This window comes from Panthera onca, chromosome C1 (genome assembly GCF_046562875.1).
Source record: "Panthera onca isolate mPanOnc1 chromosome C1, mPanOnc1 haplotype 2, whole genome shotgun sequence".
Taxonomy (NCBI): domain Eukaryota; kingdom Metazoa; phylum Chordata; class Mammalia; order Carnivora; family Felidae; genus Panthera; species Panthera onca.
In genome coordinates this window covers 8,042,420-8,066,725 of record NC_138346.1, presented here as the reverse complement: position 1 = coordinate 8,066,725, position 24,306 = coordinate 8,042,420, and the positions used below count along the sequence as shown (strand labels likewise).

At 39.8% G+C, this 24,306-nt stretch overlaps 1 protein-coding gene and 1 non-coding gene across 6 annotated transcripts in view; both read left to right on the top strand.

The window, feature by feature from the left end:
- Positions 1 to 24,306, top strand: part of DIS3L2 (DIS3 like 3'-5' exoribonuclease 2) — a 348,754-nt gene that overhangs the window by 67,074 nt on the left and 257,374 nt on the right. For all 5 annotated transcript variants that reach the window (XM_060624145.2, XM_060624139.2, XM_060624140.2 and 2 more), the window contains one exon: positions 4,112 to 4,213. In XM_060624145.2, the coding sequence (XP_060480128.2) occupies positions 4,112 to 4,213 (102 nt within the window). The remainder of the gene's footprint in view (positions 1 to 4,111; positions 4,214 to 24,306) is intronic.
- Positions 22,371 to 22,592, top strand: LOC132673918 (small nucleolar RNA U3). The gene has a single exon (XR_009608267.2). It is a non-coding gene; the product is annotated as a small nucleolar RNA U3 (small nucleolar RNA).

The following is a 24,306-nucleotide window of genomic DNA, read 5'->3' as shown; positions in this document are numbered from 1 at the left end:
AGTTGTGATATTAGGATTGGCTTATTTTTATGCCTCTTTTATTCTCTTAATTGGCACTAATGGAGTAGTAATATTGTCTCAGAGGGTAAAAAAGTGCTGAATGATTCACCTTTAAGTAACTAAGAACTGACTGCAAAAGCTCTGTCAAAGCCTAGTTGTAAGTTTTGGTTGTAGATACGGGAACAGTCCTGCATTCTAGTTTTGTGGGGTTTTTTGGTCAGCTTAAGTTTTTAGAGGCATTATAGAAAGTATTGAGGAGGGAGATAGTGGAGGCAATAAACTGCATGTAGATAAACCCCACAACCACCATTGGTCTGGATTTATGAGCATATGTAGCTCATGTCCAGGTCGAGTATGAACTGGAAAAATGCTCGCAGGTGGACTAGGAGTAAGATGTCAGAGCCAGGGACTGAATGTTACTGTCCCCTGCTTTAGCATGGACAGTAAAGACAGGAATTGATAGTAAAGAAGATGTAGCCCCGACCCTGATGATAGGAAATTGAAGAGTTTTCTTATTTGTAAAACGAGGGGTGGATTAGATTGTCTAACGTTTCTTACACCTTAAAAATTCCAAATTCTAATTTAAATTTCTAAAGTTTTTGGAGATAACAAAAATACACTAGGTTTGATTATTTAGGTTCTTACTAACTTTAAAAACTAAGTTGTGAACTTACACAATGTCATTTGCTGTGTTAAAATGTCTACTTAAGTCAATAGGCTAAGAACAGTAATTCATCATCACTTGTTTTTTTTTTAAATTATTTTTAACGTGTATTTATTATTATTGAGAGACAGAGAGACACAGAGCATGAACAGGGGAGGGGTAGAGAGAGGGGGAGACACAGAATCTGAAGCAGGCTCCAGGCTCTGAGCTGTCAGCACAGAGCCCGACGCGGGGCTCGAACTCACAAACTGCGAGATCGTGACCTGAGCCGAAGTTGGTCGCCTAACCAAGTGAGCCACCCAGGCGCCCCATCATCACTTGGTTTTAATAAAGTACTTCATTTTGGGGGCTGTTGACTTAGGTTCATTATAATTTCTACTGATAGAAAGTTGATTTTCATTTTCTTTTGACAAAGCCAAAATACATGGGACAAGTCACTTATATATGTACCTGCCAGCCTCCTGGAGTTCTCAGTAAAAGTAAGATACAGAGTTAGAATAAAACCATGTGACTTTCAAGCAAACCAAGATAAATTGGTATTATTGAGATGCTTCTTTGTCCTATTTGGAATAGGATAAAGAGGAGAAATAGACTAGATATAGAAACTTGGCTTTTTACAAATAACATAAGCTCCATTCTGAATATGTTGGTGTAAGAAGTTTTATAACTTTTTTGTGCATCTTGTCATGGGAGGCACCCTTTGAACATCTGTGGAATTTATTTGGCCCAAAGGGAGCTGTTGCATCAATAGGGAATGCTCTTGGTTGTCCTCCCCCCTCCAAAGCCTCCTAAGTATTTTTTTTTAACGTTTATTTTAGAGAGAGAGAGAGAACACACATGTGCGTCCATGCAACCGGGGGAGGGGCAGACAGAGGGGGTTACAGGGAACCTGAAGCAGGCTCCATGCCGATAGCACAGAGCCCAGTACCGGGCTTGAACTCGCAAACCGCAAGATCATGACTTGAGCCAAAGTCGGATGCCTAACCGACCTAACTACCCACGTGCCCCTGCTAAGTATTTACTTAGATTACCCCCAGATCCCTTTATATTTCCTCTAGGGTTGTTCATTAGTCCGTTTTTTTCCCCTACTCTTTCTGGGTGTGGGTGGGTAGAGCTACTCTTTGGAATTCAAATAAAGAACTGAACTCTTTGGCCTTTAAAAGTAGTCAAGGGCGTGCCTGGATGGCCCAGTCGGTTAAGCACCCTCCTCAGCTCTGTGCTGACAGCTCAGAGCCTAGAGCCTGCTTCCGATTCTATGTCTCCCTCTCTCTCCCTGTCTCCCCTCCCCCAAAATAAACAAACATTAAAACAATTTTTTTAAGTAGTCAAGTGGGGGTGAATCAAACTTTAAAAAAAAATTTTTTTTAATGTTTATTTATTTCTGAGACAGAGCATGAGTGAGGGAGGGGCAGAGAGAGAGGGAGACACAGAATGTGAAGCAGGCTCCAGGCTCTGAGCTGTCAGCACAGAGCCCAACGCGGGGCTCGAACTCACAAACCGTGAGATCATGGCCTGAGGCGAAGTCGGTCGCTCAACCGACTGTGCCACGCAGGAGCCCCAGAATCAAACTTTTAATATTGAGCTGTTCCCAAGTTTACTGTCTTTAAAATAAGAGGTTCTGCAACAGGTACAGGGTTTTGTAAGAGCTGAGTAGTGATGCAATACCTGTAGATTTGTATATTGTTTGAGGTTTTGTGTTTTGTTGTTTTTTTTTTGTATACTGTCTGCTTTTCTTGGTTTCTTGGGATGGAAATATGACAATACCAGTATCTTATCATCTTAAATCTTTGCGCTAAGGGTGGTGTACCTGCTTATGAAAGAGACGTTTCGTTCCATATGTTTTGACACGTGATAATGGGTTGGGATGACCTCCAGACAGCTCTCTTTTCATCCCAGGGAAGTTGGAGAGGTCCTGTCGCTATGTAAATTGCAGAAGGCAGCAGTTGGTGATGATGTGCCACACTTCAGTTGTTCACTCTCCGTTCATTGGTTGTTTCTTCCTTGTATCTGTGAGAAGCTCGACGTGAGGTTAACAGCAGTAACTGTCTATGTGGCTAACACAGTAGCGGTACCTCAGGGACTAGGGTGGGTCAGGTTTGGCAACCTGTATAGGCCACAGCTGTGAGCCCATGGTTAGATTGGAAATTGAACAGAAAAACTGTTCTAAAAGGTCTCTAATGGCTTGTAATTGGAAACTATAAAAAATGCTGACTGCCTAGAGTCCCATTTTTGGTGGTGGTGGGACAAGTTTGGTGAACTGGGGATGCTCATTTCAGTTTCAACTGAAATGTCATAGTAATCGCCTTTAGCTCGTTGAGTGTTAAATCTTATCGAATCAAGTGCCTCTATTAGCAAATTTTGAGTGGTGGTTTCTATGCCTGTTTGCTATTATTTCCTTTAAGAAAAATAAATATTTTATTTCTCTTTTATTTTCTGAAAAGAAGCACTCCATATAAACCTTCAGAAGGATAAAAGGATTCGAGTGCATGTTTGCCTGTTTGTTGATGAAACGTTTTAAAAATACTTCAATTTTTTTCATGGACCCTTACTGCTGAAGGGGTGGTTTTCCTTAGCTCTCTTTTCCATCTGAGTGTTTTTTGCAAAGTAATTTGGCTTACTAGGAAGACTCTGGCCTCTGTGTAAGTTTAGTAGTTGATACCTGGGGAGTTCACTAGGGCTTTACTGCTTTAAGTGGGTTATTTGTAAGCATGTGGTCAAGGATGTAGGTGTCCCGTGCTTTGTGTTCACAGGGGGTGAGGGAGGGGGGTCCAAGTTCACCCTGCTCCTCAGTCAGACAGGTGGAGGAGCGTGAGAATGCTTCATGAATCTCCTGTCCCTTTTCCTTCTTTGTCTTCTACTTAGGTCTCCATCAAAACAACCATACTTTGCTTTCTGTGCCACTTGCCTGGGGAGGGGTGGGGGGAGGAGTATGATTTTGCTAGTTCCTTCCTTGGAGAACCCAATTCCTAGAGCTGGTTGCTGCTCCTGCCCCCAGTTGGTTATCTTGGGGGATTATATTTTATTGTTCTTCTGTTTGCTTGCAAACTTCTTTGATACTTAAAAAAAATTCCGTTAGTGTAGAAAATGTATCATCATGCTTTATGTCAAACAAGAAAGGATCACTTACTCCTTTCTCATTCCAATTAGGAAAGCATGCAGCCTCAGTTTTTTGTGTTATATATTTTTGTTTGTTTTTGGTCTGCCTATGGGAGATCTTCCCTTATATTTAAAAAAATGTTTTTTAACATTCTGTTAACCTGCTCTTCTATGTTCATCCCCATTTCTGCTAGTTCCAGAGACTGATTTCCCACTAGGTCTGTTTGTGGCTATGTACTAGCATTCTTGTGAGGTCAGTGGACAGTTTGTAGAGTTCACAACTTTTAAACCAAGGAAGTAAGTTTTGGTTCCAGGCCTTGGTAAGGTGACTGTTTTCTCTCTCCAACCTAGGATGGTGATCGAGACATTTTTATTGATGGTGTTGTTGCTCGTAATAGAGCCTTGAATGGGGATCTGGTGGTCGTGAAGCTGCTTCCAGAAGAGCAGTGGAAGGTAAGTTAAAATTTCCTTTTCTAATAATAGAGTCCTCAGGGCCTTTTCATTCCATGGTGCATCGGGGAGACATCATAAACTGAAGCAGTCATGGACTCTTCTAAGAAGCAGGCCATGGAATGCTGGGAACTTAGAAGCATCTGATGGGCAGACAGCTAATGATTTGAGTTGTTTTCCTTGCTCCCTCCCTTGTGACCTGTCTTCCCTTCACATGCCTTGCATTGGTTTCTGGTAATTTTTAGGACAGAATAAAAGCTTGCAGGGCACATTCAAACTTGATATGTATTATTTTCCCACATTAAATACTGGGAGAACTGGAAAGACAAAGTCATGGGAGGGTGGCAGTCTTCATACATTCTTGCTGCCTCTATGGGAAAACTCAGGCAACACATACCTAGTTCTGTAGGGTCCAGTTTGGTGATTGGGCTTCCTTTGGCAGACAAAAATAGACTCTTTTTATAAAACAGAGATCTGGTGGCAGAGGAAGTGTTTTCAACATGAGAATATTCTGGGTTTCATTCTCTATATATGTCTGTCAATCGAAAAGAAAGATGTGGTTTTTGACTAATATTTTTTATTAAAATTTTTTTTTAATGTTTATTTTTGAGAGACAGAGACAGTGTGAGTCAGGGAGGGGCAGAGAGAGAGGGAGACACAGAATCCAAAGCAGGTTCTAGGCACTGAGCTGTCAGCAAAGAGCCTGACGCGGGGCTCAAACCCATGAACCGTGAGATCATGACCTGAGCTGAAGTCATATGCTTAACTGACTGAGCCACCCAGGTGCCCCTTGACCAGTATTTTAAATAAGAGTCAGGCACTGGAATCATTTATAGTAGCAGTTTCTTTGAATTGTCATGTAGAACTGGCAACTTGTGTGTCTAAGTCTGGATTTTTCTTTGTAGCATTTATTCATAGCATCTTTTATTTGGCTCAGTTCATCGGTGTTGAGGAATATGGTGTTGTCTTCATTGAGCGGTACTATAGGAAATAATAGAGTGGGCTTTTTAGGCTGGGGTTTGAATCCCTTTCTGCAGCTCATCTGTATAACTTTGGGTGAATTATATAACCTCTCTGTGCCTCAAATGCTTCATCTGTAAAATGGGAATAATCATAGTACCTACTTCATACGTTTGTGATGAGGATTAAATGAGAATATACATGTAAGAATCTTAGAATGGTGCCTAATCCATGGTAGCAGCTCAAGAAATGTTGGTTTTTATTATTAGCTTTTCCAGAAATGGGGGAAGTACTACCTTATCTCAGAGCTTTGTTGAGATATAAATTCAATTTGTGTTTTATCCGACAGGGCTGGAGTAACTGAGTTAGACCTACATGCCAGGGATTTGTAGGGTGTAGGGATGTTAATAATGATCACGATAGACATAGTTCTTTCTTTTTTTTAATCTTTTTTCAACGTTTTTATTCAGTTTTGAGAGAGACACAGAGCATGAGTGGGGGAGGGGTAGAGAGAGAGAGGGAGATACAGAATCTGAAACAGGTTCCAGGCTCCAAGCTCTTAGCACAGAGCCAGACACAGGGCTGGAACTCACGAGCCATGAGATCATGATGTGTGCCGAAGTCATTCGCTTAACTGACTGAGCCACCCAGGCGCCCCATGATAGACATAGTTGTTAACCCTTATGGAGCTTTTAGTCTGATGGGGAGTGCAGGAAGAGACAGATACTAATAATACACAAATTTAAGGATAATTATAGTTAATGCTGTGAAGTTAAGTGAAGAGTATTTTATGAGGGTTAGTTATCCTAGTCCTGATACCCCCAGCCCACCCCCAGTTGCAGCCAATTGTGGCTGTAGTCTCCTCCCTTGATTCTCCAAAAGCACAGCTAAGAGTTGGTTCCAAGTCCTAGGAACATAGATTGATTTAGGCCACTTTCTCTTTTCTGGAAAGCGTCATCTAGCACAGTGTTGACCATATCTAAGAAGGCAAGAGGAGTGCATTAGGGCCTGATCAAACTAAAGGAAGTATTCCTGGAGGTCATTTGAGGGAGTAAAGAGGCAGAATTAGAGTGAAGATGATCCGAAGAAGGAACACAAAAAGGTGGTGGTTTCCTTTAACTCAAGGAGTGAGAATGGGCAGAATAGAAAGAAATAGAAGAGTAGTTAGCAAATTGGGTGAGTCTGGTGCTGACCGGAACATGTGTAAGATGTTGACTGGTTGAAGAATAGGAATGGAGAGCATATAGTAGAGCACCGGTTGAGCTCTACAGAGGTGGACGAGGTTGATTAAAAAAGAGCAAGGCCAAGTTGCCTAGCATCCTTCCTACCTTGGCTGCAGCAGGGGATGGCTAAAAAAACCCAAACATATGAATAAATAAGTTAGTTGCATTATTTTCCCTGTTTTGCACCTCCTTTGTATTTAAGACCAGCAGGCACAGCCTTTCCTGGTATTGTATGAACCACTCTTGCTTTGGATAGGAAGCCTAGGAAGATGAGGGTAGGTTGGAGGTGAAAGTGTTTGTTGTTGTCATGCTCTAGAAGGACAGCTTAGGACTTGGGGATTCTTACTTCTGCCTTGGTGCCTTTGCTTCTAGACAAAAACCTATACCTCCTTTAAGACTCAACACAGCCAAGTTGTGTTTTTTCCCAAGAGGCCTAAGTTTGTGATTTTGTAATTCCTAGGTCACTGGAGCTAGTTAAGCAGATAAGAATTTACTGAAATTCTTATAGTGCTCCCACAGTCAGTGTATTCAGACTACATAGACACAGCTTGTTGTTTTTCTATTTTACAGTTAATATCTAAAGGCAGAAGAGATTAAGGGCCATATGGGAGTTTTAAGCCAGGGAGTGACATGGTCTTATTTAGCCAAAAATCACTCTGGCTGCTATTTGGAGAATGGAATGTAGTGGGGGCAATTGTGCATTGGCGTGGCCAGTTAGGAGGTATATGCCGGGCCGTGATAGTGAAGGTGCAGAGAGGTAGAGATACATTTTGAAAGAGCTAATGGGACTTGAAGATAGATTTGAGGAGTAGGGTTAATGAAAGCAGGGAATGAAGGATTAAGGTTCTGGTTTAAGCAAAATGGGTGAACATGATGTCATTAATTTGAAATGAGGAATAGTAGGGATGAGCATGTTTGGGTACAAAAATTATTAGTTCTGCTTGGCCATGTTAAGTTTTAATTTCTTTTCAGACATGTTAATAGAGATGTTGAGAATATATGGAGGCGTAGATGGTTCATTACTCATAAATTCTAAGTTGTGGAAGAAATAATCCCGATTCTACACAAACACTTGCAGAAGATGCAAGAGGAGGAAACCTTTCCCAACTTCTAAGAAGGCAGCATTGCCTTAATATCAAAACCAGGAAAAGACATTGTAAGAGAAGAAAGCTATAGACCAGTACTCCTCACAAACATGGTTGAAAAAGTCCTCAACAAAATATTAGCCAATAGAATCCAACAACATATTATACTAAAAGGGTAATATAGCATGAGCAAATGGGGTTTATCTCAGGAGTGCAAAGTTTAATATTTGAAAAGCAATTTCATGTAATTCACCTAGTTAACAGACCAAACTTACCATATTTCATTTGAATGCCATCATTTCAATAGATGCAGAAAATACAATTGACAGAAGTCCACAACAATTCGTAATAAAAAATCACAGCAAACTAGAAATAAAAGAGTACTTCCTCAATTTGGCAAAGAACATCTAGGAGATACTTATAGCTAACACCATTCTTAGTAAGAAGAAAGGCTAAATGCTTTTCCTCCAATATTGGGAATGAGGTAAGAATGTCCCTTCTCATCCCTTTTATTCAACACTGTACTGGAGATTCTAGCCAGTACAGTAAAGCAATAGGGGATAAAAGCATTCGGATTGGAAAGGAAGGAGTAAAACTGTATTTAATCTCAGACTATATGATTTTCTATATATAAAATCCTAAGGAATCTACAAAAAGCTGCTAGAACTAATAAGTGAGATTAGGTTGAAGGCCAGAAGGTTGATATAAAAAATCAATTGTACTTATATATATTAACAATGAGAAATTGGAAATTTCAAAATTTATTAAAGTATCTTTTTCATAGGATCAAAATTATGATATACTGAGGGAAAAATGTGACCAAAGATGTGTAAGACATGTACACTAAAACTATAAACGTTTTATAGTTTATAAACTGAGAACAATTACATAAGGTCTCAATAAATGGTGAAAAATATCATGCTCATGAATTAAAAGACTCAGTAATGCTAAGATACCAATTCTATTCAGATTGATAGATGGATTCATCACAATCCCAAAGAAAATTGTAGCAGGCTTCTTTATAGATGTTAACAAGCTGATGTTAAGATTTGTATAGTTGTGCAAAGGACCTAGGATAGCCAAAACAAAGAAGAACAAAATTGGAGGCTGTATATCACCTGATTTCAAGACTTACTATAAAGCTCTGATAATCAAACTGTGTGGTAATGTCAAGATAGACATATAGATTGATGGAACAGAGTAGAGAGGCCTGAAGTAGACCCACACATACAGGATTATTTGATTTTCTACAATGGTGCCAAAATAATTTGGTGGGGAAAAGATCTCTTTTCAACAAATGTGCTATTACAATTGTGTAGCCATATGAAAAATAATGAACTTTGACCCTTACCTTGTACCATATACAGAAATTAACTTGAAGTGGATTATAGATATAAATGTTTGTGTAAAAACTATAAACTTTCTATAAGAAAAAGGGGAAATTTTTAGTGATCTTAGATTTAACAAATATTTCTTAAATATGAAGCATAAAAGAAATAATAAATTTGACTTTATTAAAATTATCAACTTTTGCTTTTTAATAAACACAGTTACAAAAAGGCAAAACATTTATCTGACCAAAGATTTTTATTATCTAGACTATAAAGAACTCTTTTAGTCAATAACAGGCAGCCTATTTAAAAACTGTATTAAAGATTTGAGAGATACTTTACTAAATAAGATATATGGATAGCAGGTAAGCATAGGAAAAGATGCTTGACATAGTCATTAAGAAAATACAAATTAAAAGCACAAGATACAACTATAAAATCTCTAGAATGGCTGATGTTAACAAGACTGACCATAACCAGTGTTGGCAAGGGTGTGGAGCAGCTGGAAGTCTCATGCACTGCTGGTGGGAATATAAATGGTATATTCACTTTGGAACACGGTTTGACAACTTCTGAAAAAGTTAAGTGTATACTTAACATGACCCAGCCATTCCACTCCATTCCTGGATACTTACCTTGGAGAAATGAAGGCATTTGTCTGCATAAAGACTTACATATGAGTTCATAGCTGCTTTTTTGGTAATAGCCCCAAACTGGAAACAGCCCAAATGTCCGAAGGCATGAAAACCAATTTTGCTATACCTATTCAACAAATACAACTCAGCAGTTAAAAAAAAAAATCAATGGAGTATTGATACATGCAGCAACATGGACAAATCTCAAAATAAATTACGATGGATGAAAGAAGCTAAGCAAAAAAGAATACACTTTGTATGAGTCCATTTATATAAAACTCTAGAAAATACAAACTAATTTGTATGAACAAAAGGCAGATCATTGGTTGCTTGGGGCAGGAGTAAGAAAGATAGATTACCAAGGGGCCTCAAGGAAGCTTTGGGAGTGATGGACATATTCATTATCTTGATGGGATAGTTTCATAATTGTGTATGTATGTCAAAGCCAATCAGTTTGTGCACTTTAAATATATGTAATTGTTTTTTTTTTTATTATTTTGGAGAGAGAGTGAGCAGGGGAGAAGGGCAGAGGAGGAGGAGGAGGAGGAGGAGGAGGAGGAGGAGGAGGAGGAGGAGAGAGAGAGAGAGAGAGAGAGAGGGAGGGAGAGAGAGAGAGAGAATCTTAATCAGCTTCTATGTTCAGTGTGGAGTCTGACGTGGGGTTTGATCCCCTGACCCTGGGATCATGACCTGAGCCAAAATCAAGAGTTGGATGCTCAAATGCCTGAGCCACCCAGGTGCCCTTAAATATATGCAGTTTATTCTATGTCAGTTATACCTCAGTCAAGCCATAAAAAATAACTGAAAATAAAGAAACAATAAGATACTTGGACAAATGAGCCTGGAGCTCCAAGGAAAGATTGAAGCTAGAGATGTAAATTTGGGAGTCATCAGCAGATACGTAATGTCAAATCCGAGGCAGTGGATGAGATCACTTAGAGAGTGTAGCTAAAGAAAAGAAGGCTGAGTACCGAGTTCTTGGGTAAGCCAGCATTTAGAGGTCAGCTTACGAGACTGTGGAGAGACCTGTGCCCCTGGACAGGGAGGGTATGAAACATGGTGGTTAACTTTCATCTGTGTCTAAAGCAGAAATCAATGAAATTGAAAACAGAAAAACAAATATTGGTTGTATAATAAAATCAGTAAATCAATAAACTTCAAGTACAGCTGACAAAAATAGAAGTCACAGGTCACCAATATCAGGAATGAAATCGGGAATATCACATATCACAAACATTAAAAAGATAATTTTTGAAAAACAAAACAAAAATTTCAGCTGTGCTTGGTTTAGGGAACAGGCTGACGCAGAGGGGCAGTGGTGCAGAGAAATGGGTGTCCACAGACTCAGACTTTCATAGTCCATATGGTCTGCTCAAATCTAGGAAGGCATTTTTTGATCTACCGGATCCTGAGCCCTTTCTCATGAACAGGGATTGGTATGGATACAGAGAAAAGCCTAGACTGGCAAGGAGGACCCTTTGAGTTGCTGGCAGTAGATTAAGGGAGATGACCGAGGGACTGCCTTGGTGTGTGCGTAGGCCCTCTTCAGCTGCCAGCAGGTTTGAAATGTAGAGGATGGTCCAGGGTTCCTTGACTTATTCGTTTTCTGTGGAGCTCCTAAGGATCTTCACAGTGACTGCCTGATAATTGCTTTTTATATGAAAGTCAACCCCACTAGGTATGTCTCTTGGGCCTCATTACTTAGAGTATTTCATAGCTTCCCGTTCTGAAGCGGGAAGCCTTGCTGGCTGTAGCCCACCTGTCACAGTTGTTGGTGACAGGGTCAAACTAGAGAGAAGAGAATATTCAGACTGTCCTCAAGCATCCCTGACATGTAGAATATAAACATCTCAAAGCATACTGGCCAATTGTATTACAGGTTTGTTAGTACAAAAGCATATTGTTGTCAGAGGAATCTGTAGTCAATGGTGTGAGCAAATGTGAATTAATTGGATTATTCATCTTTGCTTCTTTATGCTTGTTGTGCTCACCCCCTCTTGGGTATGTAAACTACAGGGCCTTTGGGGTTTTAGAAAAAACAACAATTCTTTTAGCTATAGTAGTAAATAGTCAATTTATTTCACAGCATGTTTTTTGGCAAAATAGATAGCTGTTAAAGACTCAAGCTGTGAGGCAATCATAAAAAATAATTTGCTCTTATATAACAATTTTAATTTTAGAATTCTTCCACTTTTGTAGTATATATATGTAGTTTTTATTACAGACATCTAATGAAGGATAGTTGAGGGACAAAAGATAGTTTCTTCACTTTGTCAATTGGGACATTAAGTGACTTGTTTAGGAACTGGAAGTTTTTGGCAGGGCCAGGGAGCAGAATCCAGATCTCATGACTTTCAGCTTCTCGCTCTTATAGGGTTTCTTTTTTCTTTTGTGTGAGTGTGTGCATGTGTGTGTGTATTTTTCTAGGCTGAGGGTCTGGTTTTCCTCAGATTTTCAAAGCCGGGGGAGACCTGTCCTCCAAATGATTAGGAGCTATTTCACAGGTCCTGATGATTCTGCCCAGAACTGTGCCAGGTACCTGTTGGCTTCTCATCCTGCACCCTGTTCTGTGCTAGATCCTGGAGGTTCAGCCTGGGAAAGGTCACAGGCTTTGCTGTTAAGGAGCTCGTAGGCTGGATGGGATGGGGATGGGAACAACTGTAGTATGGTTTGCAAAATAGAAAGAAATACATGTCATTATGGGGCACCAAACTCTTATGAGAGGACTGGAGAAGGTTTCCTAGAGAAGGTTGCATCTGCACTAAGGTTTGAAGATGGGATGGGGCGCCTGGGTGGCTCAGTTGGTTAAGTGTCTGACTTCGGCTCAGGTCATGATCTCACAGTTCATTGGTTTGAGCCCCACATTGGGCTCTGTGCTGACAGCTCAGAGCCTGGAGCCTGCTTCGGATTTTGTGGGTCTCTCTCTCTCTGCCACTTTCTCTCTCCCTCTCTCTCTCTCTTTCTCTCAGAAATAAATAAACATTAAAAAAAATTAAAAAGAAGATGGGAAGGGAGAAGAGAGGTTTTGTTTTGTTTTAGGATGAGAATGACTTGGGTTGAGAATGATTTGGCAAGAGAGGATTGTGAAAATTTCCACTTTCGGGGAGGAACATGTGGAGTAAGGCTCTCTGTCCCTGCTGTGCCATCGGCTGAGTGCGGCCCTCCCAACTCTCCTAGAGACTGGTAAAAAAAAGTTCTCCAGTCCCTGCCTTCCAAGAAGACCAACAGCCTTGTGGGCCAGCCCCCCCCACCCCCTGCCGCCCATTTTATTTTGAGAGAGAGAGAGGGAGAGGCAGGGAGAGAGAGAATCCCAAGCACGCTCTGCACTGTCAATGCAGAGCTTGACGTGGGACTCAAACCCATGAACCACAAGATCATGGCCTGAGCCAAAATCAAGAGTGGGATGCTCAACCAGCTGAGCCACGCAGGCGCCCCTGGCCTTGGCCCCTTTTGCAGAAGCCCCACAGATACTGCTCTTTGCTCTGTAAACACTCCCTTTGCCATTTATTTGATCTTCACCCTGCCTCTTGCATTCTCTTTTCCTTTTCTTCCCTTTGTCCCATTAAGTTCATCTCCATAATCATTAAACAACTTTGTCCTTCATCTTTTTTGTTAACTATAATAAGTTTACGCTGTTATTTTCCTTCTTTTAGTAGCCCAATATAGTGCATCACAAATACATAAACCCTGCGGATGTTGGATGATTGCTAACTTTTTAGGGCTTGCTATGTACCAGGAACTATATTTAATGCATCATACCATTCTTTAGTCTGCTGTTGTCTCTATTCCAGTTTTGTGAATGAGAAACTTGAGTCTTAGCTTACACATTTTACTTATTTAGGGAATATATAACTAGAGAATGACAGAGTTGGGATTCAGATTCACATCTCTGAATTTCATGAGCTCATTATTATTTGTTATTTCAGAGATAAAAAGAAGAGAGTTATTGGATATGTAGATAGAAATTGTCAAGTATCATAAAAATCAGCATAAATCCAGGAAATAGTAATATATACCTTAGCATTAGGTAGTATCTTGAGTTCCCATCATGGGTAAAGAGGATAATTGTATCAGTTGAAATGACCAAAGGCTTAGTATTAATTCTTAGAAAATAGCTGCTTTAGAAAAAATTAATTAGAATTCTAGTGGTTCTGTCTTAAGACTAGAGAGGTATGATAGCTTCTCAGGGCATTATGAAGGCAGGTGTTGGGAATGTGCCATAACCTTACCAGACATCTGCTCTAGATAGCGGATCAGATACTGAGAGAGCTGACTCAATTATAAAGTTACCTCAAGAGCTACAGCCTGCTGAACAAGGGGTCACAGACCCAGCTGTCATCCTGACCTGAGAGTAGATCACAAACTCGTGGGGCATGTGGCACAGGTGTTCAGAAGGCAGGTAGGCAGTTGCCATGGTAGAGGTGGGTCCTTCTCTGACAGAGACATAGGACTAATTTCAGAGACATAGGACTCTCTCAGTATAAACAGACTGGTGGAGCTGGCCCCTGGGCTGGAGTCAAGGAGGCTATTTGATTGCCATGCTAGGAGAATTGGCTAAAGCAGTATTGGGAGCAAGAACCAAAGCAGGAGACCAACCCTGAGAGCCAGAATTCTGGGCCTTTTTTGTGTTGTTGTTGTACCAAAGGAGATTTGGGAGCCCGGAATTAAGGTCTGGTGTCTTGGATCTGGGAGGTGGGTTAAAAGCTAAGGCCTTTTAGAGGAGGAGCCAAAGCTGTTTGAATGTTGCCTACTTTGCTTGATTGCGAACTAGGGTGAGCAGCTTAGTTGATGCAGCCATAGTGAGTGACCCAGGGAAAATCGGAGTAAAGGAGGAGGATAAGAGCATATTAAAATTAGACTGTCCTACAGTGTGAAACAGAAGCTGATTAGCTAAAGAGTCAGAGGTAGATGTCAAGTGAAATTTCTACCCATTCAAAATTAGTTCTTATATTTTTTGTCTGAATATTTAAAACTATAGTAAGAAAGGTTGGAGTCGATTTGATATATTGATAGCCACTGGAAAACTATAATGCTATTCGTTTATCCCTTAGGTATTTGTTGAGAGCACTTGCATCAGACAGAGAGGATATAGTTGGAATAAATCAATTAAGCACTTTGTTAGTGAAGTCTAATTTTCTCTTAGGACAGGATTATTTCACTTAATTTTCAATAGAGCAAAGTCTATGCATGAATTAAGGAGGGTGGAGAAGCAGGGATAATTATTCTGTGTTTCTTAACAGGTCTGTTATACAGTTACTAAGAAAACTTACTGTTATGCAAAGATACTTACACTTCAACAAAGGAATAATAGAAGTACGGATGGGTATTTTAGAAGAGATTGGCACAGAAAGAAAGAACTAATGGGTTTGAAAGAATAAAGGAAGCGTTGATAGGAGTTACTACTCTTGTTCTAAATTAAACAAACAACAGAAAAATCAAAGTGCACATTTAATCCCTAATTTTCAGTGGCTGTTCCAAACCTTCTTATGGTCACACGAAATCGGTCTCGTACAGTAAATTGTTTCCTTTGACAACTAACTTTTCCTTCAAGTGATTGTTTTAAAGTTTTGTCTTCCAAGTTCTTCTTTAAATATGCATCCATCATACTAGATTATACTTAATCCAGTCTCTTATATAACCACTATCATTTTGGATTGTTCTCAATTCCAGTGGAATTAGGATTTCTTAGAACTGTTTGGTTTCCTGGCCTGTATGACAGGCCCGAAAAAGACTTGGAAGGTACTTAATGATGGAGGGCAAGGTCTTTGGAGCCTCCACCCATAGCAATATGGTAGGTAAGGTATATCTACTACCATGATCAGATTTTCCCAAAATTGTTATATACACAAACCTATTTTTAACAATCATCTTTTCTTCTTCATTATTGCCAGCTCTGGGATCAAATACTTCAGGTTCTTGCCTGCTCTAAACATGCCTTCAGATCTCCGTAATTCAAATTGAAATGTCTGAAATAAGGAATGTATCATTTAAGGATAGAGTAGCTTGTTTGTGCTGGGAAACTCCCAATTAATATTTCAGGATTATTTTCTAGAAAACTAATTCAGTCCTCCGTAACTCCATGGAGATGGTTTGGTGAAACTCACGTTCATTGTATGGAATGAATGAATGTAGATGAAGGACCTTTAGCAATGCTGGCACATTGTTAAGTGCTTAAGAAATGTCAACTATTACTATTATTGTTCCTTGAAATGAAGACTGAGAGGCATTGTTTGGTCAAGAGCACGTAATAACTCAAAGTTGCTATTCCCAGCTCTTGAATTTACCACTGATAACATTTATTTACAGTAGAAATAAAATGGTGTCTCACTATGCATTCCTTTGAAGGATCTAAATTGCTGGAAGGTTGTGATAGCTAAGGTTATACTGTGGAACAACATTGTTTATTTTGTACCCATGCTGTTTGCCCATCAAGATCATCTAGGGCCTTGCCTTGTATTATCTTCACCCCAGAGCCCAGGCTGAATGAAATAGCTGCTAACAGGAGTATTCCCCTTTTCTGTGGCAGAAAAGAGCCACAGAGCCTTGGACATTTAAAATGTCCTTGCCCAGAAATGACCCCATCAGTTCTGCTCATACCTCATTGGCTAGAATGAGTCACCTGGCTCTCCTCAACCACAGGAGGGCCAAGAAGTGTCGTCCTACCAAGTGTCTACAAGTAGGGATAGGAGCATATACGTGGTGAACTGCACTAATGACTGTCACACTGCATTAATTAGGTTGATCATATGTTGCATTCTTGACCAGCTATCTGAAAAGTGTATGCCATTGGTCACTATGGAGATCAGTCAGCAGTTTCTGTATCGCTTACTACAAATTCATCTCCATTAATGAAGGAGGAATTGAGAAATACCTGAAAGATCTAGATGGTCTTTAAGGTCACCTCTAGTTTTATAATTTTTGCTTGAAAGCACAACGTGTGATGCAAAGTAAGTTTGTTCATCTTTGCATCAAGCTAATGGTACAGTTTGGGGGTATAAAAGGCAAGGAAATTATGTTTTAAGGAAATGTACTGGCATTCGTGTGATAATTTTTTATAAACCATACAGTGTTTATCATTATTAGTAGTGTTGTGATACTGTTGCTTGCTACTGCTCTTTAGTTTTTATTTTAAAAATTTCAATAGATATATCTTATCCCATGTTTTATGGAAACTAGTAATGATTTAGGGCATATGCATAACTATATTATAAATTTAGGCAACTAGGGAAAGGGACATTGTAGATTTGGAAAATTACAGGTATTTTAGTGTTTTGGAGCTTGAAATGTAAGATAGGGATATAATGTGGCAGGAGACCAGGCCAGGCTAATAGATGATGGGTGGGTGGGGTCACATCATGAAATGTCTTCATGCTAGTAAAGGAGTTCAGCTGTGATCATACAGGCATTAGGGAGCTGGAAGAGGTTAAGACAGGGTAGTGATTCAAGAATAAAAGACACTGGGATAGCAGATGTGAGAAAAACTTAAATTACAGTACCTTAGGCTGGGTTTCCCAGAGGCGGAGCCTGAGGTTTCTGGTCCTCATAGTCTGTCTTTGTGAGAGATTTCTGAAATACATCAAATTACTTAAAACTTAATTAGTAAAGACACAGATCAAAAGTTACCATTTGAGAACAAGTTACTGAGAATGAACTAGATTGAGTACTCGAAGAGGTTGGATTTGGATGGTAAGAGAGTGAAGTGAGGGGAACCTGGGTGGCTCAGTTGGTTAGGCATCCAACTTCAGCTCAGGTGATGGTCTTGTGGTTCATGAGTTTGAGACCCGCATCGGGCTCTGTGCTGACAGCTCAGAGCCTGGAGCCTGCTTCAGATTCTGTGTCTCCCTCTCTCTCTGTTCCTCCCTTGCTCACACTCTGTCTCTCTCTCTCTCTCAAAAATAAAGGTTACAAAAATTAAAAAAGAGTGAAGTGATAACACAGCACCCAGAATGGAGGTGGAGACAGGGACCTGCTCTCTAGAAAACCAGATCAGGTTTTAGGAGCAAATGCATTGGGGACAGTTGGCCAGGAGAAGGGAGACGTCCTGATGGTGACTTTTTTGGTAGCATTCTAGAACTGGAGTTAGCAAACTTTTGTCAAAGCCAGATAGTAAATGTTATAGGCTTTACTGACCATAAGTTTCCGTCACAACCTCTGAACTCTGCCTCTGTAGCCTGAAAACAGCTATATTCCAGTAAAACTTCATGTACAAAAACAGCTGGGTTTGGCCTATGAGCAGTAGTTTGTGGAGCCCAGTTCTAGAGGCCTGGTTAGGCCTCACGAAGGCCCTTGCCCCGCCTGACCTAGCAAGCACTATAGGACTCAACACAGGCCCCTCGTTCTTAGCCTTAAACAGCATGACATCTATGTTGTGAAAGGTCTTCCAATTTTGACTCCATCTCAATAATTGGAGCTTTTAGTTCTTGAGTGTTTTGTTTTTTAAGCAGAAAATTCTAAAGAGTCTTTATCTCCATGGGTTCTGGGAAGTTAGTTGACTGGATTATGTGATTTGTTTTTTTAGAGTTATTCTAATAATATGGTGTTGTTTTTTTTTTTTAAGTTTATTTATTTATTTTGAGAGAGAGAGAGACAGTGCACGTGAGGGAGGGGCAGAGAGAGAGAGGGACAGAGAGAATCCCAAGCAGGCTTCGAGCTGCCAGTGCAGAGCCCGGTGCAGGGCTTGAACTCACGAAACTGTGAGATCACGACCTGAGCTGAAACCAAGAATCAGATGCTTAACTGACTGAGCCACCCAGGTCCCCCCTCCATCAAGGTTTTGTTGAGTGCTTGCTGTGAGTCAGGCAACACGCTATACCTTAGGAACATGGTATGGAATAAGATAGGCAGGATCTGGTTCTAAACTGCATAACATAGAAAGTGACTTGAGTGCCTGTGTTTTCAGTTCTCCCAAAGGTGGTAGTTAAATAGTGCCATTCTAGATTCAAAGTAGAGAAGCTTCTTCGTTACGCATAGTGGGTGCCTTAGTGTATAAGGGCTTGATTTTCTTGAGGAACCCAGGCTGAGACTGTCTGTCAAGTGGAGCGATACAGAGCGGCGAGTGCAGCCGTGGAGTCCTGGAGCACTGTGCGACACCCTGCTAGCCTGCCGAGTCTCAAAGAATGTTTTGGGAAATAAATTTCTGGAGGAGATGAAGTCTGAATGTAAAGTAAGTTTGAACTAGAGGCTTGATGGAAGGGAGAGCCTGGCCTGCTCTAAATCCTGAAAGTTGCTTATTACAGTAGGAATGGAGGCTGTGAGGGGAAGAGGGATGGCTGGAGATGAGTCCTTGTCAACCTTGTCAGAGGTTCCTGCTCATTGGGTGCAGAGACCAGTCGTAGAGGTGAGTACTCACATCTTGCTGTGTGAAGCCAAGACGAGCGTGGGTACTGTTGGAATCCTTGGTGCACAGTCACTTCTTTTTCTGTAACCATCGGAGTGAGGTCTCATTGTTTGTAATGTGCTACAGTGGAGTATCTTCAGTCTGTAAAGACCGTAGTCTCAGATCTTTTGGGATAAGACGTAGTTGGCTTTTGACATTGAGGAGCTTGGGCCTTGCAGCCCCTGGGTATATTGGCTCTGGGCGTCTGCCTGTCCTCTGCAGTACGTACCTGGTGTTGGATGTGGTATTCCTTCCTGATCCTTGCAGCTCAAAGTGTGTTACGTACCAGCAGCATCGCAGAATCTCAGGCTGTACCCCAAGGCCCACTGAATAAGACTGTTTTTGTTTTTAGTTCTTTTTTAATTCAAGTATAATTAACATACAGTGATATGTTAGTTTCAGGTGTAGAATATAATGACTCAAATATTCTGTATATTTCTCGGTGCTCATCCAGATAACTGTACTCTTAATCCCTTTATCCATTTCATCCATCCTCTCACCCACCTCCCTTCTGGCAGCCACCAGTGTGAATAGTATGTGTTTTAACAGGATCCCCAAGTGATTTGTATGAACTTTAAATTTTGAGAAGCACTGATGGTGGATAATTAAATAATTAACTTTTCTTTCTTTTAAAATAAAAACTACTAAAGCATTGTAGAGAAAGGAGGAAGGTGTATATGACATTACTGTATTATAGCTAGTCCTGGGGGAGAGTTGTGAGTGCAGTGTGACTTGTTGGGTCTTCAGAGATTTGTGGGAGTAATGATTTCCTTATTTTAGCAGAATTAGATCCTGACCACCTTCCCCCTGATCAAACACACACACACACACACACACACACACACACACACACACACACACACACTTCCTTTCTCCATTTGGCTAGCAAAGAAGGACTGAGAGATTATTCTTATAGGTGTATTTGGAAAAAAATTTACTAATTAGTTTATTGAAAAAAGATAGATTTCAATCTTTAAAAAAAATTTTTTTTAATGTTTATTTTTGAGAGAGAGAGTGCAAGCAGGGGAGGGGCAGAAAGAGAGAGAGAAACAGAATCTGCCACAGGCTCCAGGCTCTGAGCTGTCAGTACAGAGCCTGATGTGCCGCTTGAACTCATGGACTGTGAGATCATGACCTGAGCCGAAGTCGGGGACTTAGCCGACTAAGCCACCCAGGCGCCCTGATTTCAATCTTTATCATAAGTTGTTTTTATTCCAATCAATAAGTGTCATGTAATCCACCTCCTCTCCCATTTTTAGAAGATTTGTTTTAGGAGATGATTTTTATATTAAGTTCAAATAATCATGTCATTTCTATTAATCTCCAGTTTCAAATTTTTTTTTCCTGAGAAATTACCTCTTAGAATGTGTTTCATACATGTTTGTTATGACCTAGGTTTTCTATTTCTTTTTTCCTAACCCGCTGTTTGAGGCCTGCTTTTAGTAGTTTGCAACATGTTACAGTCTTTTTGCAAAAGTAAACTTAGAGTATGTTGGAAAGTTATTTCAGTTCTCAAAATTTTGTTTGAAACAGTCCACAGTATGAAAAACCTTCTAATAATGTGAGCATTATTCCTTTTCCTTTTCCTCTATGCTATTCTGTCATATGCTATTGCATCAGATGAGATTTTAAAGAAAAAGCATAATATAGCTGGAAGGGTAAAGAACTAGAAGAAGAAAATCTAAACAAAGGGAGTCTGAAACTGTTCAAATATCTATGTTTGGAGTTTATCAAAAGGATATATTGTTCTTTAATAAATAGGGTACCCACATTATAAAAATGATTTATTATTTATATTGGAATTATCTTTTCATTCTGACATTTACTTTGGTAAGAGAGGTTAGATTATGCTAAAAATGATTAGAGTAATGATTTTATTGAGATAAAATCCTCATTTTAATCATTTTATTTTTGTTTACTTTTAAAACCACTTTATTTATTTATTTATTTATTTATTTATTTATTTAATATGCAATTTATTGTCAAATTGGTTTCCATACAACACCCAGTGCTCATCCCAACAGGTGCCCTTCTCAATACCGATCACCCACCCCCCATCAACCCTCAGTTTGTTCTCAGTTTTTAAGAGTCTCTTATGTTTTGGCTCCCTCCCTCTCTAACCTCTTTTTTTTTTTTTTTTTCCCTTCCCCTCCCCGATGGTCTTCTGTTAAGTTTCTCAGGATCCACATAAGAGTGAAAACCTATGGTATCTGTCTTTCTCTGTATGACTTTTCCTTTTCCCCTATGCTATTGGACTTATTTCACTTAGCATAACATTCTCCAGTTCCATCCATGTTGCTACAAAAGGCCATATTTCATTCTTTCTCATTCCCACATAGTATTCCATTGTGTATATAAACCACAATTTCTTTATCCATTCATCAGTTGATGGACATTTAGGCTCTTTCCATAGTTTGGCTATTGTTGAGAGTGCTGCTATAGACATTGGGGTACAGGTGCCCCTGTGCATCAGCACTCCTGTATCCCTTGGGTAAATTCCTAGCAGTGCTACTGCTGGGTCATGGGGTAGATCTATTTTTAATTTTCTGAGGAACCTCCACACTGTTTTCTAGAGCGGCTACACCAGTTTGCATTCCCACCAACAATGCAAGAGGGTTCCTGTTTCTCCACATCCTCGCCAGCATCTATAGTCTCCTGATTTGTTCATTTTAGCCACTCTGACTGGCATGAGGTGGTATCTGAATGTGGTTAAAACCACTTTAAAGAGTGCAATCTAGTGATTTAAAAATAGTCACAGTGTTGTATCACCACTGTCGAATTCCAGAACATTTTAATCATCCCCCAAAGAAACTTTATCCTCATTAAACATTCACTTCCCATCCCCTTCCCTCCCAGACCCTGGGAACCACTAGTCTTCTTTCTGTCTCCATAGATGACTCCGTTCTGGACAGTTCATATAAATGGAATCATACAGTATTTCTCTTTTGTGCTTGGGTTCTTTACTTAGCATGTCTTCAATATTCATCCATGTTAGAGCATTTATCAATTCTTTATTCCTTTTTATGTCTGAATAATATGCCACTGTACAAATGTGGCACATTTTATCTTTTCATCAGTTCATGGACATTTGGATTGCTTACACTTTTTGGCTATTATGAATAATGCTGCTATGAACATTCATGAACAAATTCTTGTGTGAATCCATGTTTCAGTTCTTTTGGTTGTATGCCTAAGAGTAGAATTATTGGGTCATCTGGGGACTCCATGTTTAGTAAAAATTGATTTTTGTAACGTATCACTAAAATATACTGTCCCTAAACTTTTTCGGTTCAAAAGGAATTAGTCTTGTGAATACATACACAATTTTGGCCCTGAAATGTCCTGTGTTCTTTGGTATTTCGTCCATTGTATGAGCAGTATATGATGTCTGTTGCTTCTGTTCCTTTTCACACGCAGGTCATTATTTTGGGCATTTCAAAATGGTACCCCTCAGTCATCTAGCCTGTGGATTGATGACCCTTTGCTTTATTGTTTTGTGAGTTATTTCCGGAGCATCAAAAGTTCCCTTTTATAAAATGTTGTATGTGGGAAGACTATGCTTTCAGTAGCAGTTCGGTCCTAGAGAAGTTTCTCTGAACGTGTCGAGCACCTGAAACCACGAGGATTAGGTGCAGCGCCCTCTCCTGAGCCTGCCGCTGGCTCTGGGTGTTGCTTCTGGAGCTGTTGCCATTGATTATCCTTTTTCTCCCCCTGATGACTGTTTTTCTCTTCCTTTGGGAGAGTGAGAGGGAAGAGTTGCCGTCTGAGTGGGAAAAAATGAAAAAAAAAAAAAAAAAAGGTTGCAGGCAGTTACTGAGTTGTATATGCCCAGGTTGTTTTTGTTTGTTATTGAAGGAGGTTATTTATTATTGTTTTTGTTGTTGAGAAAGCATGTTGTTGAATTTCACATGGGCAGTACATTTACTTCATTACCTAAGTCCTATTGTCCTCTTAGCGTTTTGTGTCTTTGCTACCTGCTTTTCAAAATACCTTTATACAATGAATGTACAATAATCATATTATGTGTGTATGATTTAGTATTATGATTTTTTATTTACTATAAACATTATCTTCATTTATTACTAAGATTTCTGAACACAAATTAATGCACTCAGAAAGTGATTGAATAAATCATCACTTTTAAGTACTGCCTAATGTTTCATTGGGTGGATATTTTTTTATTTTTAATAGCTTTCCTATGTTATAGGGCATTTTAACTATTTATAATTTTTTTGTTATTTAAATAATGTTGTGGAGGGGCGTCTGGGTGGCTCAGTCGGTTGAACATCCAACTTCAGCTCAGGTCATGATCTCACTGTTTGTGAGTTTGAGCCTCATGTTGGGCTTTGTGCTGACGGCTCAGAGCCTGGAGCCTGGAACCTGCTTTGGATTCTGTATCTCCCACTGTCTCTGCCCCTCCCCTGCTCATACTCTGTGTCTCTCTCTCTCAAAAACAAATAAACATTAAAAAAATTTCTTTAAATAAAAAATAAATAACACTGTAGAGAACATCTTCAAATACATAACTTTTATTTCTTAGGGTTGTTTCCTTATTTTTTTTAAAATAGTAGTTCTGTGAACTACTGGGTCATACCCCTCCTAAATAATTAAGCCCAATCAATAAAAGACTTTGAATTATTTCTTTAGTTTTTACCTTTTGTTTTCCATCCATCCTCTGATATTGTTGATATTTCAAATGTTGGTTTGATCATCTTCAATGTTAGCTGTTTCTCCTACGTGTGTTATCTCTATGTTTGGCACTTTGCGTTGGACATGATTTCAGTTCTCTGGTGGATACAGAAGCATAAGGCTGAATCTGTACTCCAAAGTCAGGCACAGAGATGTATTTTTCTAAGTGTACAGATCCCTGTTTTGTGCATACTTTTCTATTCTTCTGTTTTATTCCTCTTTCTAAGGAAAAGAAAGTCTTTAAAAATTTTTAACATTTATTTATTACTTCTTAGAGACAGCATGAGCAGGGGAGGGGCAGAGAGAGAGAAAGGGAGACACAGAATTGGAAACAGGCTCCAGGCTCCGAGCTGTCAGCACAGAGCCTGAAGCAGGGCTCGAACTTGCAAACTGGTGAGATCATGACCTGAGCCGAAGTTGGACACTTAATCAACTGAGCCACCCAGGCACCTTATTCCTCTTTCTTTATAGCCAGACTTTTTTGGACCCACTGCCTCTTTCTTGATAGTGATCTAGATTCTTCAGTTTGGCTTCCAACCCACCATTCTACTAAAGTTGTTCTTTTCAGGGGTGCCTGGATGTCTCAGTTGGTTAAGCGTCTGACTCTTGATCTTGGCTCAGGTCATGATCTCACAGTTTGTGAGCTTGAGTCCCGTGTCAGGCTCTGTGCTGACAGTGTGGAGCCTGTTTGGGATTCTCTCTCCCTCTCTCTCTGTCTGCCCCTCCCCTGCTTGCTCTCTCTTGCAAAATAAATAAACTAAAAAAAAAAAAAAATTAAACTTGTTCCTTTCATGGTC